The sequence below is a fragment of the Carica papaya genome, chromosome 9 (genome assembly GCF_054855325.1).
Source record: "Carica papaya isolate Zhongbai chromosome 9, ASM5485532v1, whole genome shotgun sequence".
NCBI lineage: Eukaryota > Viridiplantae > Streptophyta > Magnoliopsida > Brassicales > Caricaceae > Carica > Carica papaya.
The window spans coordinates 1,818,097-1,840,039 of NC_142317.1; the positions used below are offsets into that span (position 1 = coordinate 1,818,097).

At 36.9% G+C, this 21,943-nt stretch overlaps 1 protein-coding gene across 1 annotated transcript; it reads right to left on the minus strand.

Moving 5' to 3' along the window:
• Positions 1-113: 113 nt before the first annotated feature.
• On the minus strand, positions 114-4,073 carry LOC110813802 (uncharacterized). Its single transcript, XM_022041099.2, has 2 exons — positions 871-4,073; positions 114-630 (listed from the first exon to the last, which is right to left on the minus strand). Exons 1-2 carry the CDS (start codon positions 3,902-3,904, stop codon positions 269-271), a joined length of 3,396 nt encoding a protein of 1,131 aa, XP_021896791.1. The 5' UTR covers positions 3,905-4,073; the 3' UTR covers positions 114-268.
• Positions 4,074-21,943: the final 17,870 nt, after the last annotated feature.

Below are 21,943 nucleotides of genomic sequence, written 5' to 3' on the forward strand. Positions count from 1 at the left end.
TGTATTTTTTTTTAACCTGTGTTTGCAGTCTGCTAATGATGAAGTTTTTCATCCTACAATATAATCTGAAGGATCCAGGCTTTTGTTGAGAATAAGAAATACTTGACGTTGGATTGACTTTAACACGTATATATTTTGAAGATATTATATTTGACAATAGTTAATTTTTATTTTAATTGTATTCAAAGTATAAAGTTACACTCATCTTTTTACAGGAGAGTATTTTCAAATGACAATAAAATGCTAGTTAAAACTTCTGCATTTCATGCTATTTTTTCAGTTGAAACTTATTAGAATCTCTAGGGAGTTTAGCATTCAACTTCTGAAGAACTCCTACAATATCTCTCATGGAAGGTCTTGAACTAGCTACTGGTTCAGTGCAACTTAGTGCCAATTCCAACAGTCTAAGTGCTTTGTACTGTTCATCACTGTCCCACAGGCTAATCTCTTCATCAAGAAAAGAAATACTCTCTTCATTTTCCATCAACTTCTGTCTTGTCCATAATACAATGTCCATTCCTTCTTCAAAGCTTGGATCTACAGGCAATTTTCTGATTAAAATCTCCAGCAGAATCACACCGTAGCTATAAACATCACTTTTCGCTGTCAACTGGGTTGAATATGCTGTCTCTGATAAAAAAAAAACAAGAACAGAACACGAATTAGCAGATCTGGGTTTGTTTTTAAGACTCGAGATTGTTGCTATTTGATATCAGAATCAAAGTCTAGTAATTTGAGTTTTTAATCCTGCCCTTCTTTTTAATTGATTTCAGCACAGAGTAGGACAGGTCTGTGCTTGATTTCGAAATATAGTCCAGTGAACTATTCACAAAGAAGTGTGATAACATATAAACAATATTAATAACAAACCTGGTGCCATGTAGCCAAGGGTGCCGATTATTGAAGACTTTGTTGAGCTTGCATCAGAATCATGAACCAATTTTGCTGTCCCAAAATCGGCAATCTTAGGTTCGAGTTCAGAATCCAGAAGAACATTGTTTGACTTGATATCCCTATGAATGATTTGTGGCGAACAATCATAATGAAGATAGGAAAGGCCTTGAGCTATGCCTAAAGCAATTCTGTATCGAGTGTTCCAGTCCAGAATTAACCGGTTTTCTTTCCTATGAAGCACATCGAAAAGGGTTCCTCCGGGCATGTACTCTGTCACAATGAAACCATAGCTATCTCTGATGCAGTAACCTGCCATTCTCACCACATTTCTGTGCCTAACGAACCTCAGGGTTCTCATCTCAATTCTGAAATTTGTCTCCGACAAGTTTACCTTCTTAACCGCCCAATTCTTTCTCGAGTTTAGAGATTGTGTCTTGTAAACTGTTCCATGCTTGCCTCTTCCAATCACATACTTGTCACTCCATCCTTCAGTCGCTCGCATTATGTCTTCAAGTCTTAAATCCTCTGGCAAATCCTCAACTTTACATCTATATTCTTTCAGAGGAGATTTATCTTGAAGGAATTTCTCTCTAAGCTTTCGGACTATAAATGCGTAGACTACAGCACACAGCACCAAAAAGAAGACAACGCCAATGGTCACACCAGCCAACAACTGGCTTCTGTTATGGCCTTTTCGAGCTTCCTCACAATAACCTGACAAGCAAAGTCCTGGATTTCCTATAAAACACTCTTGATTGGAAGCCACCATTTGTGTCCATTTAGATGGGAGATTTCCTACCAGGTGATTGAATGAGATGTTGACAAATGAGAGTGAGATCATGTTGTTGAGTTCCACTGGGATTTCCCCGGAAAGTCTGTTGCTTGATAGATCAAGAATCTGTAACTTGTCTAGTTTTCCAAGACATCCTGGGATTTCTCCAGAAAGCCTATTGTGGCTCAAATTAAGAAGTGAACTGAAATGATGCAGGTTACTTATGCTGCAAGGAATTGGACCCTGAAGCATGTTGCTTCCCAGCTGCAACTTGATGAGATTTCCAAGGGCCGAAAACGAATCAGGTATAGATCCATTGAGTTCGTTCTCTTCAAGAAGAAGACTTTGCAGTTTTTCTAAACTTGTCATCTCTGCAGGAAGGCTTCCCGAGAGAGAATTTTTGCTAAGATCGAGTTCAATTATCTGTTTGCAGCCACTCAAGCTAGCTGGAATGCTTCCTGTCAACTTATTAGAAGACAATCTCAATACCTGAAGATTCTTCAAATTTCCAAACTCAGGAGGAATAGAACCCCAAAGCCGATTCTCTGAAAGGTCCAGCATTGACAGATTGTTCCAGTAACCAAGAAGGTTGGGTATCTTTCCTTCAAGCAAGTTTCCTCTAACATCCATGTAAATGATTCCAGAGTTCTTATTCATGGTATCTGATATATTTCCATTCAAGAGATTGTAACTGAGAATCACCCTCTTGAGAGATGAGCACTTCCCAATTTCAACCGGAAAACTCTCATTGAACCGGTTGTTTGCAAGAGCTAAAACTGAAAGATTATTATAAGTGCATAAGCTTGAAGGAATAGCTCCATGAAATCTGTTCCCTGATAAATCTAATTTGACTAAACCAGAGGAACTTTTCCCGAGCATTTCCGGCAACTTTCCGGTGAGATTATTATGAGCCAATGACAGAAATGTAAGTTTCCTCAAATGGGTAATTTCATCTGGGAGTGTTCCACTCAAACTGTTGTCATACAAAGCCAACTCCACAAGATTGCTAATATTACCAATCTCTTTAGGCACATTTCCCTCAATTCCATTGTTGAACAGATGCAAAATCTCGAGATTTCGAAGTTTCGAAAACTCTCTAGGAATTTTTCCTCTAATAAAGTTATGCTGAAGCCTAAGTTGTACTAATGAACTGCAGTTTCCCAGTTCTGAAGGCAATGAACCAGTAAGCATGTTGTTAAAGAGTAACAATTCATATAAATAAGTAAGATTTCCTATTGATTTAGGAATCTGACCCACAAGATTATTTTCTGATAAAGCAACAATAGAAAGCTGATTACATTCACCAATTCTCTCAGATAAAGTCCCATTAAGTCTGTTTTCAGAAAGAACAAGCTCCTGTAAATTTCTAAGAGACCATAAAGTCTCTGGAATTTCCCCTTCAAGATTATTGCCATTAAGGTAAAGGACTTGGAGTTGTTCAACACCATTGAAGATCTTCGGTTGAATGGTACCTTGAAAATCATTTTCAGAAGCTATAAACATGGTAAGATTTTGGCATGAACTCAGGGTCTTAGGCAAAGTACCTGAAAGTTTATTCTCATGAATCCAAAGTTCAAGAATAGGACATGGAGATGGAAAATCTGGAAGTTCACCGGTTAGGTTGTTTGTGTTCAAGTACAAAAACTTCAACTTCGGCAAAGAGAAAATCTCAGCCGGAATCTTTCCACTCAAAAAGTTATTGTACAATCCAAGATATTCAAGATTAACAGAGAGATTTACCTCAGCCGGGATTTTTCCAGAAAGCGAGTTATAACCCAAATCAATCCTCGAAAACCGCTTTGATTGAAACAACCCAGGTGGGATTTTCCCTGTCAAGCCATTATCATTCAAAAGAAGAGTATTCAGTCGGCTACAATCTGAGAGTATGGGCGGTATGCCGCCGGTGAACTTGTTCCCGCTGAGGTCAAGAGAAAGCAAACTTTCATGGCGGCAGAGATAGGAAACCGGTTTGTGTAAGACGCCGGAGAGTCCATAACCGGTGAGGTTCAAGGCCTTGAGTTGAAAAGTAGTGTTGTCTTTCTGGGGGTAGCATGAAACACCTGGCCAGTTGCAAGGTGGAGTTGATAGATTCCATGGAAGAAGCTCCTGAGACTGCTTTGGAAGACTGTAAAGGAATTGAAGAAGATGAGTTGCAGAAGGGTTTAAGGAGAGGGATGAAGAAGAAGCTACTACTATAAGGGTGCAAAGAGAGAAGAGAGCATGGAATGAGGGAGACATGTTAGAGAATCTTGTAAACCCAAGAAAAAAGAAATAAAGTTAGAGCAATGTTTATATATGTATATGGGTAACATATACACATGTAGATACACTATTTTAGTGGGTAAATAAAGTTGAATCCGCTGATGTTAAATGGGTTGTGTGGTATAATGTTTTGTGGGTGGAATCTGAGTGCGGTGCAGATGCTTTTGTGGGGTTTTGAAGAACAGCACATGTTGAAGCTGCTTTATTTCTTCCGGATGCCATTTAATTTTGAGTAATCGAAAAAGAGAAATTTGGCTTGGAGCAACCTTTGAGTGAAACAAAAACTATTATTTTGGACACTAGCTATGGACTATAGTCCATTTAGAACAAAAAATCAAAAGAGAATTATTATTATATTACACATATACATATATAAATATTGTTGTACTTTATTACCCATATACCTATATAAATATAATAATATTTGTATAGTAATAGTTAAAATATTATTACATTTACCATTAAATTTCATTTTATTATTATTATAAATTATCATGATTTTTAAAATTACATATAAGTACTATATCTTATTATTCACTTTGAATTTCTAGTTGTTTATTGAGTTTTTTTACTCAAAATAATAAATTAGTAATTTAATTTATAACTTATATATTATGTTATATTTAATTACCAAAATTTTCACAAATTTATTATTGAATTAGTATTTGTTTTAAAACATGATTTTAGTGAATTGTTTTATAAAAACAGTGTAAGTTTTTTTTTCTTACAATTGTTTTTAATAGTAACATTAAATATTCATATTAATAAATTGCTAATAAAATATAATATATTAAATTTAATTCTTGAGTATAATAAACACAATTAAGTAAAGGTATTTTGAATTAAAACAGTTATTAAATGATAAATTCAAATGGGTTACCAAAATGTTTTTAGTAAAAAATTGTGTTAATAATATATGGTGCAATATAATCAATTAATGTTATTACCATAATCTAACCATCCACTTTAAGAAATATAACATTATTATTATAGAGTTATAATTCTCGTTCATGTATTCGTATTTACATCTAGTATAAAAAATTACTATATATGTTGTCATTATAAATTAAAGGTAGCCCATTTTGTTACCATCATTAACAAATATATATCTATATATATGTATATTGTGTTAAAATAGCTTTATACTTAACACAAATAAACTAGAAACCGGAGAGAAAAACTTACTTCCATTATGATAGCTCCTGAACTCAATAGAACCACATAACTTGATGTACTCCAATCATTTAAATCTCCAGCGTAATCGTTGTTCGTATAAACAACTAATCTTTCATCTCCTCCCCTTTTATATAGTATCTCAATTTATAACGTGCCTTTTAAATATCTTAACACTTTTTTGGCTGCTTGAAAATGAAGCTATGTGGGATGAGCCATATATCTACTCAAGAGACTTACAACAGGCATAATGTCTAGTCGAGTAGCTGTCAAATACATTAAGCTACATTCTATTTGCTTATAATAATTGTTGTCCACCTTTACTCCATCCTCATCACGCATCAATTTATAACCTGGAACAATTGGATTATGAACTGAGTTGCATTTATCCATATCAAGCCTTTTTAGTACCTTCTGCGTGTATCTCCTTTGACAAATAAAAATATTTTCTGCAACACTTCTTTGCCAAGAAAATACCTCATTTTTTCAAGGTCCATCGTCGAATTCATGCATCATTGATGACTTAAATTTAAAAAACATGTGCTCATTATTCCCTGTAAATATTAAGTCATTAACATAGAGAAAAATAATTAAAATTTACCTCCTTATCCTCTTTCGATGAACAGAGTATGCTCATAAGAACATCGTTCGAAACCTTCCTTAGTAAAATATGACTTTATTCAACTATTCCAAGCTCGTGGAGTTTACTTTAGTCCATATAAAGCTTTCTTTAATTTGTATACTTTATGTTCATCACCTTTCTTCTCATAACCAAGATGTTGCTCAACAAAAACTTCCTCACTAAGTTTGCCATGGAGAAAAGCAAACTTTACATCTAACTGAAAAATTAGCCATCATTTCTGAGCTGCAAGAGAGATCATTATTTGAACAGTCTCTAAACGTGCTACAGGTGCAAAAACTTATGTACAATCCACGCCATACTTTTGACTGTAGCCCTTTACAACCAAACGAGCTTTGTACTTCTCCATTTTACCATTTTCATTGAGCTTCGTTTTATATACCCATTTTACACCAATCTTTTTTTGTGCCGGTTGGTAAATTTGTCAATTTTCAAGTATCATTTTTTTTTATTGCTTTAATTTCCATATCCATCGTTACTCTCCAATGCACCTCTTTTACCGCCTTTTCAAAGAGAATTGGATCATTCATTGCAAACATAGCTGAATATGTCATATCTTATTCCTCAGATAAACCTTCTCCACTTACATAATCATCCATCCAATTTGATTGCCTTCTTAACCTATGTTGACAAATCTCAAGTAAAGATCCTTCACTAAAACTAGATGAATTACCTTCATTTAATTCATTTATAAATTCAGGTTCCTCAATGTTGATGCAATCATTATTTTCAGCTTCATTCTCATCTCCGACAACTGTATCTAGTTCATTTTCATTGTTGCTGCAATCAAAGGTAGCCAAAATAAATTTTTCATGACTTTTGTCTCAATTCCAATTGTTGTTTTCTTCAAATAAATTTTTCATGGCTTTGTCCTTTTACAATTAGGAATATGAGCATGATATATGCATCCAAACACCTTGAAATGGTCTATAGATGACTTGGATCCGCTCCAAGCTTTTTTTAGAGTTTTATTTTTCACTACAAGTGTTGGACTTCTATTGAGAATATGAACTGACCAGTTTACAGCTCTAGCCAGAAAGTTTTAGGAATCTTTTTTCCTGATAGTATACTTCAAACAATATTCATGATGGTTAGATTCTTTCTCTCTGGGACACTATTTTGTTAAGAGCTATATGCAGTTGTTAGTTGTCTTCGGACACCATTCTCACTACAAAAGTTAATGAATTCAAATACGGTGAACTCACCCCCACGATCAGTACAAATATACTTTATGGTTAAATTTATCTCTTTTCAACACGAATCTTATATTTCTTGAAAGAAATTTAAGATTATGATTTTTTAGCTAAGAAATGAACCCAAACTTTATGATTATAGTCATTAATAAAACTAATCATGTACCTTTTGTTGCTATTAGATGTAGGACTGATTGGTCCTCACATATCAGCATGCACCAATTCAAGAATTTGAGAAGCTCCAAAGTGCCTTCCTTGGAAATGGATCTCTATGTTGTTTTCCTGCTAAACAATCCTTATATATATTCACATGAGTTTTAAAACAAGGCAATCCTCTCACCATTCCCTTTTGTTGAAGAAGTTTCAAATCACTAAAGCTTAATTGACCATATGTACAATGCCAAAGTTGAGTTGGATCTTCTGTGAAAGAATTAAAATAAGCTTCCTCCTTCAATTGTATTTGAGCAAATAATTGAACATTCAGTTTAAAGAAATTTTGACTCCATAATCAAGCCCTTATTTAGGTGATAGATTTTGCATGTTCCTTATTGTATAAGAATTATAAGTCCTTTGTCAACTAATTAACCAATGCTTATTAGGTTATTCTTTAATCCTGGAACATAAAATACACCTGTAATGACTTGTATAAGACCATTTACCAATATTCATCAACTAATTAACCAATGTTTATTAGGTTGTTCTTTAATCCTGGAACATAAAATACACCTGTAATGACTTGTACAAGACCATTTACCAACATTCGCACATACCTTTACTCATCATGTCCATACTTGAGTTATCTCCTAATTTCACTTTCTCCTTGAAATTTTCATCAAAATTTGAGAAAAACTCCTTTTTGCTACACATGTGATTACTATATCCAATATCGAGAAACTACAGTTCTTTTTTGTTGACTTTCTTATTGTTTGTGTATGTCATTAATAACATTTCTTCACTATCTTCCACATAGTTTACTCTTGCTTATGTCTCCTTCTTTGGACATTCATATTGAAAATGTCCAAATTTGCGACAGTTATAACATTCAATAGTGGCTTTGCTGAAACTACATTTGCCTCCTCCTCTTCTAAGACCTCACATTTCACCACAGCCTTGTCCTTATCTTATTTCTCCTTAAGACTCTCCAACAGTGACCTTCAATGCTTGTTCTTCCATAAGATGAGCCTTCATACGTTGCTCATGTACTAAAAGACTACTTTGTAACTCATCAATAGTAAGGACATCCAAATCATTTAATTCTTCTTCAATAGAGCACACCATGTAATCATATTTGGATGTCATGGGTCTCAAAATATTTTCAATGACAATTCATCGTCTATATTCCCTTTATTAGCTCTTAACTTATTAACCAAAGTAAGAGTGTGAGCAAAATACTCATTTATAGATTCTCCCTCCTTCATATTCAGCATCTCAAACTCCTTTTGAAGAGCCTGTCACTGTGATCGTTGAACCTCTGCTGTCCCTTGATATTTCTGCTTTAAAGAATCCCAAATGCTTTTGTAAAGGCCCGGAACTTAAATAGAAATAAAATCATAAATTAAATGCAGAAGTGAAATAATAGAGTTAGAATTTACATTCCTTACACAATACTTTAGAAGACCAAATAGGATTACGAGAATGTCCATTCTAAAAGAACAAATGAAAATCAAGAAATAAACAAAAAGTAAATAACTAAACAATTCTAGGACGACATTCACTAGTTCTTGAAGGAAGTTTGGGTGGTGAACTATCCACAACCTCCTTGTTGATCGAGATATAGATCTTGATCTTTTTGATATGAAATAGTTAATAAATGGGTGAGCTACACTAGCCTAATAAGAATATTACACTAATTACAGATATGAAAAACTGAAGATTGGAAAAAAAATAACCAATGGAGTTCTTAATTTAATGTAAATTCATTTACTATAAAGAAAGTCATTTATTCCATATTTGTGTAATAAGTCTTTCCCAATAATAACTTATAAAAATTCATATTCATACACTATTATTTATCTTATAGAAGATAATAAGAAATGATCATTTTACTTTTTTTACCCGCTTACCGGTACCCTTGGGGTTCATAGGGATGTCCTCCTACTCGTAAACCCAATATCTAATTAAACTTGTCAATTATCCGACCCTCTCCATATCTCGTTCGGTATAAGCGCCAAAAATGTTATTCCTGGATACCTCATCTGGTATGAGCGCCAAAAATATCATTTTTTGATACTCGGTCCGGTATGAGATGAACCATATCTCTCAAACCTTACTGGTGAGGGACTTCTCAGCCCCGTTCGACTGAGATAACGTTCACAGTAGGGTTCCTTATGTACCGGGTCTATTCGTCTTTTTTCGGGTACCAAGTAAGTCTTTCCTATACAGATTTTCATCAGCATAACAATCAACTGTGCAATAATCATATTTTATTTTATACTCACAGTTCACTTAAACAACAATATAGTTTAACACAGCCAAATAACCAATGACCGAAACATCGACACGCAATGCAGGGAAAATAATAACAAAATAACTAAAAAGATCCTAAAAATCATCAATTAAATTACACACAGTATAATAATAAATAAATATAGGCAATATAGAAAAATAAACAGGAAATCAAAACGATTATGAACTAATCGGTTCTGGCTCCACTAGTGATATGTAATTATTTTTAAAATTCTCTAATTTTTCATAAAAATACACAATTATTAATTATTAAGCCTCAATTTACTGTAACAAAGAAGAATCTCTCACCTTATTTTCTGTTATGGAATTGAAGTTTGATTATAAATAATACGATATTTTGCGTGATTTAAAAATATCGATAATTAAAGGTTACTAATGGAGCCGGAACTAGTTATTTATTATTATTTGTCATGTTTTAACTAATTAATTGATTTTACAGTTTCGAATGCATGATAATACACTAGAATTGGTATGATGATCCAATTATATTTTTTTGATGCGTGTATTGCTTATTTTGCGTGGTTTACAGTTAAATTAAAAAATTAAATGTAAATGAAAAATTGCTTGATTAACTAACTGGATGAATGGTAGTCTTACTGGATATCTTGGGAGATAGTGGACGGATCAGGTACATAGGAAACCCTACTATGAACGTTGTCTCATACCGAACGAGGTATCGAGGATTGATATTTTGGCGCTCATACCAGACGGGGTATGGGGACATCCTATTTCACCCTCATACCATATGGGGTATTTGAGGGATGATACTTTTGGCACTCATACTAGACGGGGTATAGGGACAGCCGAGTAGTTCACAATATTGAATAATGGTTCATGTGTAGTAAGGACATCACTATGTACCCCCATAGATACCAATAGGTAGATAAAAACTAAAGTTATTGTTCTGACAAATTGAATATGAGATTATGATGTTGGTTATGTTATTACCTCTATGAGTCAGTTTTGAAAATCTCGCTACAGTAAATATGCGGTAAATGATTTTAGTTATGATAAATGAATTTACTTAAATTAAAAGCTCAATTAGTTATTTTTATGATTTCTACCAACCTTCATTTTTGTAGCGGTGAGTAGTTTGACATTCTTACTGGGTAGTGTAGCTCACTCTTTCATTAACTATTTCATATCAAGATGATCAAGATCCAGATCCCGATCCACAAGAGGATTATGAATAGGATGCCCAGTTATTTATCTTCTATTTATTTCTTTGATTTTTTATTTATTCTTTTAAAATGGTCATTCTCATAGCTCTATTAGGTATTTTAAATTATTGTGTAAGAAATGTGAACCCTAATTTTATTATTTTGCTTCCGCATTCAATTTATAATTTATTTCTTTTTAAGTTCTGGGTCGCTACAACTGGTATCAGAGCCGCATTCCTTGGAACTATTTCTTACACAAAAACCTTATGAAACACCAGAAATAATGGATTATCACTCAACCATTCATTGTGAAATGCAAGTACAAATAGATGAGGAGAGAAAGACCCCTACTAAACTGAGCAGCTCGGGAGGGTTCGCTTCGAGAGGATGTGGACCGGCTATTTGAAATGTTGGAGAGACTCATCGCTGCCCAGCAGGCCCGGGAGGAAAAGAGGGAGTCACAGGACCTTCCCCCGCTGCTAAAGGTTGAGCCACCCATATAGCAGGAGAATCCTGAGCCATCCTGGTACGACCCTGCTCATCCACAGTACCATCCGACACCAATACAGTATGCTCTGATGCCCTAACTGCATCACCCGACACTACCACAGTATAACCCAGTGCCTCAACCGTATCACTCGGCACCACCACGATATAATTTGGTGCCTCCATTGTATCATCCAATACCACCACATGGTCATCCAATCCATCCCTAACACAGCCCAGTCCTTCTTGCACGGGACCCAGTTCTTTCTATGATAGACCCAAGCTATATTGAGATATATAAAAGACTAAACTCATCTACTTTTATAGGGATATCCTCATTTGAAGAGGCCAAGTACTGGTTGGCTGAGACAGAGAAGACCTTCACGCCTCTTGGGATTTTTTCCAAACAAAGAGTCATACTTATCACCTACATGCTGGTGGGAGAAGCAGACTGCTGGTGGTAACTCAAGCAGGCCACCCTGCCCGTTCTAGTCACTTGGGAACAATTCTTGATAACTTTCAATGCAAAGTACCTCCTAGAACATCTCCAATATCTGAAGAAAATGTAGTTTACACACTTGGTCCAATGTGATATGACTGTACCCATACCGGACGAGGCATGGGGACAGCTCATTTCACCCTCATACCGGACGGGTTATTGAGGTTTATGGTTTTGACACCCATTACGGACGGGGTATGAAGACGACCCTGGAATTAAGTTATTAATGTAAATGGTTCACGTGTAGCGGAGACCCCCTATGGATCCCCATGGATACTAGTAGGCTGATAAAAGAGGAAATTTATTGCCTAATGATTGAAATACAAAAGTACGATATGTGTTATGTTACAGAGTGTGCATGATCTTATGATGTTTATGATGTTATTGTTTCTCATAAATTTTTTTTCATGAATCTCACCGAGATAAGTAGACAATAAAGGGTTTTATCATTGATAAATGAGTTTGTTATAAATTATGCTTCATTGGTCATTTTTGTTTTCTACCAACCTTTACTTTTGTGACAGTGAAATAGTGTGATGTCCTTGTTGAGCTAGTGTAGCTCATTCCTTACTTAACCATTTTAGATTAGGACGACTTGATTCTCGAGCCCGTCCCGCAGGAAGACAGCGAGTAGATGTCTAAAGATTTCATAGTTTTATTTATAACATCCATCTCTAATATTTACTTTATTTAGTTTATTCTTTCATACGTTTAGTACGTTTAGATTATTGTGTAAGGGATATTAATCAAAATTTTTATTCGGCTTCCGCACTTAGAATTTTTCTTATATATACATTTCTCTTTAAAATTCCGGGGCCGTTACAAGCGTGCCTTACCACGCGGTGTATTCTGGTTCGTCGGAGTTACTGACTGTGCAATCCTACGTGGTAAAATTTTTTTATTTACACTTTGACCCCTAATTTTTTATTTTTATTTTAAAAACACCCCACTGATCATAATTTCACTCTTTTTTTTTTTCAAAATTATTTTCAATTTCATCCATAACATATTTTATTCTATAAATTTAACAAAAATTAAAATAAATTAATTTAAAAATATATTTTTTATATATTTAAAATGTTAAAATTAATCTCGAACTAAATTTCGGACCCGAATATTATAGTTTTTGGACGTATCTTTATTTAAAATACTTTTGCATCATTAATAACCTCTTTTTGTGCTTCCGTGAGTTGAACTCCTAATGCTGTTGTAGGAATTCCATCTTCCACAATACCCCAATATTCCTTTGATCGCAGGAAATTCTCCATAAGCATACACTAGTGATCACAACGGCCATCAAGTTTCGGTATTGCTGGTTGCACAAACCCACCCTCTGTTGCCATATTTTCTTTGCTGTAATGCTAAGAAGACTGCTGCTTCTTCATTTCGATCAGACCACTATAATGTGGCTCGGATACCAAGTGTCGAAATAGTTTTTTTGCTTAACACAAATAAACTAGAAACTAAGAGAGAAAAGCTTACTTCCATTAAGATACTTACTTGGGCTATATATATATATAGCCTTACAAAATAAATCAAATTGCATTCACGTTTTACACATTTACTAACATTGCAAAAGAATAGAAAAACAAATAACTAATCTCAATAAAATAAATTTATTTAAATCACTAACGTATATTATCTTTGGACTCGTTCATAAATGGGTAACTATTTCATGAATTCATGAAAAAAAAAAAATGTAATGATAAGTAGCAAATATTATTTTATTGGACCAAGGGTAAAAAGATATGTAGTTTAAAATTAAATATAAACAAATATATAAAGATTAATTACTAAGTAATTATACAAATATTAAATTTTACTGAATTACGTTATGTTTATACCCACTATATCTATACATTTTTATTTAATTACTTATTTATTTCATTTTAATGAATAAATAGGTTGGTGCACCGTACAGGAGTCTTCGATCGTTTTCATGAACAGTAAAAGTGATGATATGATGGGATTCCATGAACTTAAATCCCACCATTTATGATCGTGCTTATTATGGCTAACTGTTGGTAGTTGCTTTTTGTGTCCCATTCTAATATTTTTAAAATAAAAAAAAAATAAATTTAAAATTTTAATTTATTATAATTAAAAAAATTTAATCATTATTCAAAAAAAAATATATATATATATATATATATCAGATACACTGTGAGTCGCTATAATTAAACTTAATTTAATACATTAGTAAGTTAAATTTTTAACTTCACTCAATTAAACATTATAATTTATAAAATATTAAATTTTATGTTTTGAATAAAATTTAAATTAATAATATTTAAGTAAAATACAATAATTTTAATAAATAAATCAAGGTGTTGACAACTTCTCATATTTTTTATATATTTTTTTTAATTTTTGAAAATCATTTAACTTTGACTTAAAGAGACAAAGTTGGTTTTTCTTTATAATTAACATTAATTAATTATATTAATTAATTGGTAATTGTAACTAAATAATTGATCTAAGTATTTAACGTTAATTGTTAATTTTTTTATATTATTTTATATAAAAAAATTACGTCACGTTATTTTAATTATTAAACAAATTCACGTACTGTATTTTTTTTAATATAACATTAATATAATTAATGTTAAGAGTCAAAATTAAAATATCTAGTCGAAATTATCTACTAGCTTATTGTATTCTTTTTTTATTTTTTATTTTTGAACCCAATAAAAACTTAGCCGTATTCAAGATTAGCTTAAAACTATTAGTTTTATATGATTAAAAATACAGTAGAATCTAGAAATTAAAAATATATGAAAAGATTTATGTATAATTAACCCCTATTATGAATAAAATATAATGATTATTATGTAATTATACATTTTTATCCATATGATATAATTATTTTTTTTTAAAGAAAGATGACAGATACGTATAAGTATGATGTTATATAACACCCAAATTTATTATTTTTATTTTTTTAATTTATTTTAATTTATATTAGAATTTTTGTTTAATTTTTCAATATTTAATTTATAAGATTTTAATTTAATTTAATTTAATAAAAATAAAAATAATAATAATTATTAAATAGGGTAAAATTATTTTTGGGATTTAATTGAAATTGATTTTGAGAAAAATGAGTGAAAATTTAGATTCTGTGGGTGTTTTTTAAAAGAAAATCAGAAACTGGGGGTCAAAACGTAATTTACAAAAGTTGTGTCACGTCAGCAGCCCCGTCCAACCAGAACACGCCGCGTGGTAAGAAAGCTAACGCGGGAGACCACGCGGGACGGAGCCACGTGAGTGATCCGTGTGCACGCGATCGACCGGTCCAGATCTCACGCGCACGGACGACTCAGATCTCACGCATGCGGATGGCCTAGATTGAATCATGCACGGACGACCCATATCGTATCGCGATGGACGACCCAGATTTGTTCCCATTTTAATCGCAATCGGACGGCCCAGATTAAATCGTGATGGACGGTTGAGATTAAAAGGAGAAGGTTATAAATAACCTCACCCACACCCGACCCCAAACCCTAGCCGCCAGTACCCTCGTCGAAGAAGAAGAACAAGTCACCGGAGGAGCCGGCCGCCACCACCCGCCGCCGCACCAGAGGATTTTTCGACCGCCAAACGAGGTAAATTTTCTTCCCTTGGCTTGTTTTTCGATGCTGAATCCGCCTATGACTAAATCGGAGCCAAACCACTTGCTAATCGGCCGGAAAACACCACCGAAGTCCAGCGGCGCCGCCGCGGCTTCCCTCGATTTTTGCCTCCGATGAGGCCCTTTCCGGTTCCCGTTCGATGTAATTTTTACACCACTGGGATCACCATCCTTTTCTCTAGAGGTTGACTGGAGCAAAACATTAAATCGTGACTCGCGCCGGAGAAACTGCCGCACCCGAGAGCTCCGCCGCCGGTAAGTCTCAGTTTTTCGTAATTTTTTGGCCCACTGAGGGCCTTAGGGTTGTTTTGTCGTAGGAACCAATGCAAGTTTAGCCGAATTCGACCGAAAACGGCCAACCTGAGGCGAATCGCCGCTGCGGGCGGCGGTGCCGTCGTCGGAACACAGCGGAGCCGCCATGCCGGAATTTCGATATTGGCCGAAAAGGGGCCCTGGGGTCTGATTTGGGGTTTTTTAGGATACATACAGGTTCCAGTAGTGCGTTTTAGTTTCCCGAAAAAAATTTAAGAAATTTAGGGACAGCTCGTAAGCGCATTGTAGAGCCAATTTCAGATCCCGAAACAAGTAAGGATCTCTCACCCTATTTCCTATCACGGCATTAAAGCCTAATAAATGATAAAACGGTATTTTATGACTTAATAGATATGTATAATTGATTAAAGTTGCAAATGGAGCCTGAATCTGATATATTGTCGGTCAGTTGTTGTTTGATCTATTTTATTGTTTTAAATGCAGTATGGTATCTGATGTGTTTATTTTATGGTTTCGTATGCATGAATCATGGTTTTATTTATTATGGTTTGAATTATGGTGAACCTGATGTTGTGTTGTTTGTTTGGCGTTCATTACTGGTTTACGTGTTTATGTTTGATTTGATAATTGAGACCAAGAAAAATGGAAAAAAGGTTATGTGAATTGATAAATGGATGATGTGGATAGTCTGACTAGATATCCTGGGAGATGGTGGATGGACCGGATCCGTAAGGAACCCTACCGGGAATGTGGTCTCTCATATCGGACGGGGTATGGAGACCTTATGTGTTTTAGTGCCCATACTGGACGGGGTATGGGGACGGCCCGTTTCACCCTCATACCAGACGGAGTATTAAGGTTTATGGTTTTGGCGCCGATACCGGAGGGGGTATAAGGACGGCCTGTTTTACCCTCATACCGGACGAGGTATTGAGGTTTATGATTTTGGTGCCCATACCGGACGGGGTATTGAGGTTTATGATTTTGGCACCTATACCGGACGGGGTATGGGGACGGCCCGTTTCACCCTCATACCAGACGGGGTATTGAGGTTTATGGTTTTGGCGCCCATATCGAACGGGGTATGGGGGCGGCCCTGGAATCAAGTTATTAATGTTAATGGTTCACGTGTAGCAGGGACCCCCTATGGATCCCCATGGATACTAGCAGGCTGGTAAAAGAGGAAATTTGTTGTCTGATTATTGAAGTGCAAAAGTATAACATGTGTTATGTTACAAAGTGTATATGATTTTATGATGGTTATAATATTATTGTTTTCATATGTTATTTTCACGAATCTCACCGAGGTAAGTGGACGGTAAAGGTTTTTATTATTAATAAATGAGTTTGTTATAAATTATGCTCCATTGGTCGTTTTTGTTTTCTACCAACATTTACTTATGTGGCAGCAAGATAGTGTGATGTCTTTACTGGGCTAGTGTAGCTCATTCCTTACTTAACCATTTCAGATCACGAAGACGTGGTTCCCGAGTCCGTTCCGCAGGAAGACAGCGAGTTAGACGCCTAAATACTTTGGGAGTGGTTCCTGAGCAGAGAGCTGCCCTTGCTTCCTACATGCTGGTAGGGGAAGCAGGTCATTGGTGGGAGCTCAAGCAGGCCACCCTGCCTACGCCAGCCACTTGGGAGCAGTTCTTAGCGGCCTTCCATGCAGAATATCTCCCTGAGCACATCTGACATCTAAAGGAGATGGAATTTGTTCAGCTGGTCCAGGGAAACATGACGGTATCGGAATATGCTCGTAAGTTCCTAGAGCTGGGCCGATACTCCCCAGAGACATTGATGGATAAGGGCAGGAAGGCCAAGAGATTCCAGTGGGGCCTCCGCCCAGAGATCAAACAACACTTATTGATACTGGAGCTCAAGATACACTCAGCCATTCTAGTAAAGGCACAGATTGTGGAGAGGAGTTTCAACACCCGTCCTCAGTCAGCAGGGAGTCACCGACCCTCGGCTCCACTCTGCAGACTAGCACCTACTACACCGGTCCAACCAAATAAGAGGCCCAGACGAGTGATCCAGGCCCCTCGTCAGGCTCCAGGGGCAGCATGTGGAAAGATCTGTCAGCACTGTGGCAAGGATCACGGGGACCGACCATGCTACCGCCTCAACAACATTTGTCGCATATGTGGTAGTGCCCAGCACTATGCGAAAGAGTGCCTGATGAACCAGAACCAAGGAAGACCTCCTTTTCAGGGAGGAGTTTACAACCTTTCCCAGTAGGATGCCGACGCTGACTCGGATGTGGTACAGGGTATGTACACTATCTGTGACCATATTGTTCATATTTTATTTGACACTGGTGCATCACATTCATTTGTTTCACATGTTTTTGCTTCCAAACTTAATGTATCACATGATAAACTTGATTCATTGTTGTTTGTGTCTACTGCTGGGGGCGAAACACTATTAGAGAAAGTTATCTACAGGGCTTGTGCCGTGGAGATAGCAAATAGAAAACTGAGTGTAGACCTGATAAGGTTAGACACGGGGAATTTTGATATAATCTTAGGAATGGATTGGTTAGCGGCACATCACACCACCATAGATTGCTTTAACAAGAAGGTTGTATTTAATCCTCCCAATGAGGAGCCATTTACAAATTAATAAAATCATTTAGTACTTATTCCTTGATGGTAAGTTTTCTTAATTTTTTAGTACCTTAATCTTACTATTTTCTCTAACTAGGCAAGCCCAAGAAGGAAATTTGTATCCAAGAGATTCCGGTAGTCCAAAACTTTCCAGATGTGTTTCCGGACGAACTACTCGGACTGCCAGTGGACAAGGAAGTTGAGTTCATTATAGACTTACAGCCAGGCACCCGGCCCATTTCAGTTGCTCCTTACCGCATGAGCCGCATTGAGATGGAAGAGTTGAGAAAACAGATCATTGAATTGCAAGACAGTGGTTTTATTAGACTCAGTGTGTCCCCTTGGGGTGCCGGAGTCACTTTTGCAAGGAAATGAGATGGAACGTTGAGACTGTATACTGATTACAGAGGATTAAACAAGGTTACGATCAAGAACAAATATCCCCTTCCCAGAATTGATGACCTCTTCGATCAGCTGCAGGGTACACAGGTCTTCTCTAAAATAGAGTTGCGATCAGGTTACCATCAGGTGAAGATAAGAACAGAAGACATCCCCAAGACGGCCTTTCGAACTAGGTACGGACACTATGAGTTTCCGGTCATGCCATTTGGGCTAACCAACGCCTCGGCAATCTTTATAGATATGATGAACAGAGTCTTCAGAGAGTTCTTGGATCAATTTGTTATCGTTTTCATCGATGACATCTTAGTCTACTCAAAAAGCAAAGAAGAACATGCTCATCATCTTGCCCAATTTTTGCAGGTCATCAGAAACAAGAAGTTATATGCAAAGTAGAGTAAGTGTAGATTCTAGCTTGAGCAGACCGCCTTCCTAGGACACATCATATCGAATGAAGGAGTATCAGTGAATCCCAAAAAGGTTGAAGCGGTACTTAGCTGAGAGAAGTTGACATCAATTAAGGAAATCCGGAGTTTCTTGGGATGACAGGTTATTACCGCAGGTTTTTTGAAGGATTCTCCAGCCTAGCAGCTCCTCTAACCCCACTCACAAAGAAGAATGCCAAATTTGAGTGGAATGAGGACTACGAAAGAAGTTTTTCAGAATTAAAGAATTGGCTGCCTACTGCACCCGTACTGGCTTTACCGAGTGGATCGGGGGGATATACAGTTTATAGTGATGCCTCCTATATAGGCCTGGGTTGTGTCCTGATGCAGCATGAAAAGGTCATAGCATATGGGTCCGGCAGTTAAAGAATCATGAGAAGAATTATCCCACCCATGACTTGGAGCTTGCCGCAATCATATACACCTTGAAAACCTAGCGCCACTACTTATATGGAGAGACCTTTCATATCTATACCGATCATAAGAGTTTGAAACACATATTCACTCAGAAGGATCTCAACATGCATCAGAGAAGGTGGATTGAACTCCTTAAATACTATGATTGTGATATCTTGTACCATCCGGGTAAAGGCAACGTGGTAGCAGATACTCTCAGTAGGAAAAGTACAGGTATCTTAGCTCATTTGATGGTTTCAGAATGCAGGCAAATTAGGGCCACACTATAGGTTCGACTTCAAGACTTGAGGAGAGTCACATGTTTGGGCCGCCTGACAGTCCAGCCCGAGTTAATCCAGAGAATAAGAGAAGTCCAGTCAGTCGACCCCGCCCTAGTAGCCTGCAAGAAGGATGCAGAATAGGGAGTGAGCTCAGAATTCCGAATCTCTGCCGATGGATTACTCCATTTCCAAGACAAGGTGTGTGTCCAAGATGACAATGAGTTAAAGAGAGACATCATGACAGAGTCCCATAACTCGAAGTTTACCATGCATCCAGGAAGCACCAAAATGTACCAAGGCATACGACCCCGGTTTTGGTGGAATGGGATGCAGAGAGACATAGCCGACTTTGTATCCAAGTACTTGGTATGTTAGCAGGTCAAGGCAGAGCATCAACGCCCAGGTGAGCTACTTCAGCCGTTACCGATTCTGGAGTGGAAGTGGGAACACTTCACCATGGACTTCGTAACGGGATTACCTAAGGCGCGTTCAGGACATGACGCCATCTGGGTAATCGTTGACCAGCTTACCAAATCTTCCCACTTCTTGGCCATCAGAATGACCGACCCTTCCGACAAGTTGGCAATAATGTATATCCGAAAAATAGTCAGATTGTACAGAGTTTCAGTAACAGTAGTATTCGACAAGGACCCCAGGTTCACTTCTCGGTTTTGGAGTAGCTTTCAGCAAGCCATGGGAACAAAGCTGTCTCTCAGTATTGCATTCCATCCTCAGACTGATGGACAATCAAAAAGGACAATTCGTACACTTGAGGATATGTTCTGAGCATGTGTCCTTGACTCCAGGGTCATTGGGACGACCATCTACCCCTGATAGAGTTTGCCTACAACAACAGCTACCAAGCAAGCATCAGCATGGCTCCATATGAGGCGTTATATGGGCGCCCATGTAGATCACCGATTTATTGGGAAGAAGTGGACGATAGAAGATTGTTCGGCCCGGAGTTGGTAGAGGAGACCATGTCTAAAATAGTTAAAATCAGAAAGAACATTCAGACGGCTCAGAGCAGGCAAAAGAGTTATGCGAACACCCGAAGGAGAGATCTAGCGTTTGAAAAAGGCGACCGGGTGTTCCTTAAGGTCACTCCTTTCAAGAGAATTAGTAGGTTCGGCAGAAGGAAAAAATTGAACTCCCGATTTATTGGACCTTTTGAAATCTTAGACAGGATTGGTACTGCTGCCTACAGACTAGCACTGCCTCCAGAGCTCTCCAAGGTCCACAATGTGTTCCACGTATCCATGCTACGTAAATACAACCCGGACCCCTCTCATGTCTTGGCTCATGAATCGCTTCCACTCCAAGAGGACTTATCTTATGAAGAAGTATTAGTTGGTATCACGGACCAAAAAAGTAAAATACTCCGCAACCGAAAAATATCATTTATAAAGGTCGTGTGGCAGTACCACACGCCAAGGGAAGCTACCTAGGAGCTAGAATTAGATTTTAGAGCCCAGTATCCCCATTTGTTCGACCAAGAGTAAGAGGCAAATTTGGAGGACCAAATTTCTTTAAGGGAATGAGAGTTGTAACACTCAAATTTATTATTTTTATTTTTTAATTTATTTTAATTTATATTAGAATTTTAGTTTAATTTTTTAATATTTAATTTATAAGATTTTAATTTAATTTAATAAAAATAAAAATAAAAATAATAATAATGATAAAATAGGGTAAAATTATTTTTGGGATTTAATTGAAATCGATTTTGGAAAAAATGAGTGAAAATTTAGATTCTAGGGGTGTTTTTGAAAAGAAAATCAGAAACTAAGGGTCAAAACGCAATTTAGGAAAGTTGTACCACGTCAGCAGCCCAATCAGCAGCCCCGGCCAACCAGAACACTCCGCGTGGCAAGGAAGCTAACGCGTGAGACCACGCGGGATGGAGCCACATGAGCGATCCGTGTGCACGCGATCGAATGGTCCAGATCTCAGGCGGGCGGACGGTCCAGATCTCACGCGCACGGACGGCCCAGATCGCATTGCGATGGACGGTCCAGATTTATTCTCATTTTAATCGTGATCGGACGGTGCAGATTAAATCGTGATGGACGGCTGAGATTAAAAGGGGAATGTTATAAATAACCTCACCCACACCCGACCCCAAACCCTAGTCGCCAATACCCTCGCCGGAGAAGAAGAACCAGTCACCGAAGGAGCCGGCTGCCGTCACCCGCCGCCAAACGAGGTAAATTTTCTCCCCTTGGCTCGTTTTTCGATGCTTAATCTGCCTATAGCCAAATCGGAACCAAACCATTGGCTAATCGGTCAGAAAATACTGCCGAAGTCCAGCGGCGCCGCTGCGGCTTCCCTCAGTTTTTGCCTTCGATGAGGCCCTTTCC

Excerpts from the sequence above, each read along its gene's own strand:
- LOC110813802 (XM_022041099.2), bottom strand. The coding sequence starts at position 3,904 with ATGTCTCCCTCATTCCATGCTCTCTTCTCTCTTTGCACCCTTATAGTA. Across the intron at positions 631-870 it reads CCTTGGCTACATGGCACCAG|AGACAGCATATTCAACCCAG; the intron begins GTTTGTTATTAA and ends TTTTTTTATCAG.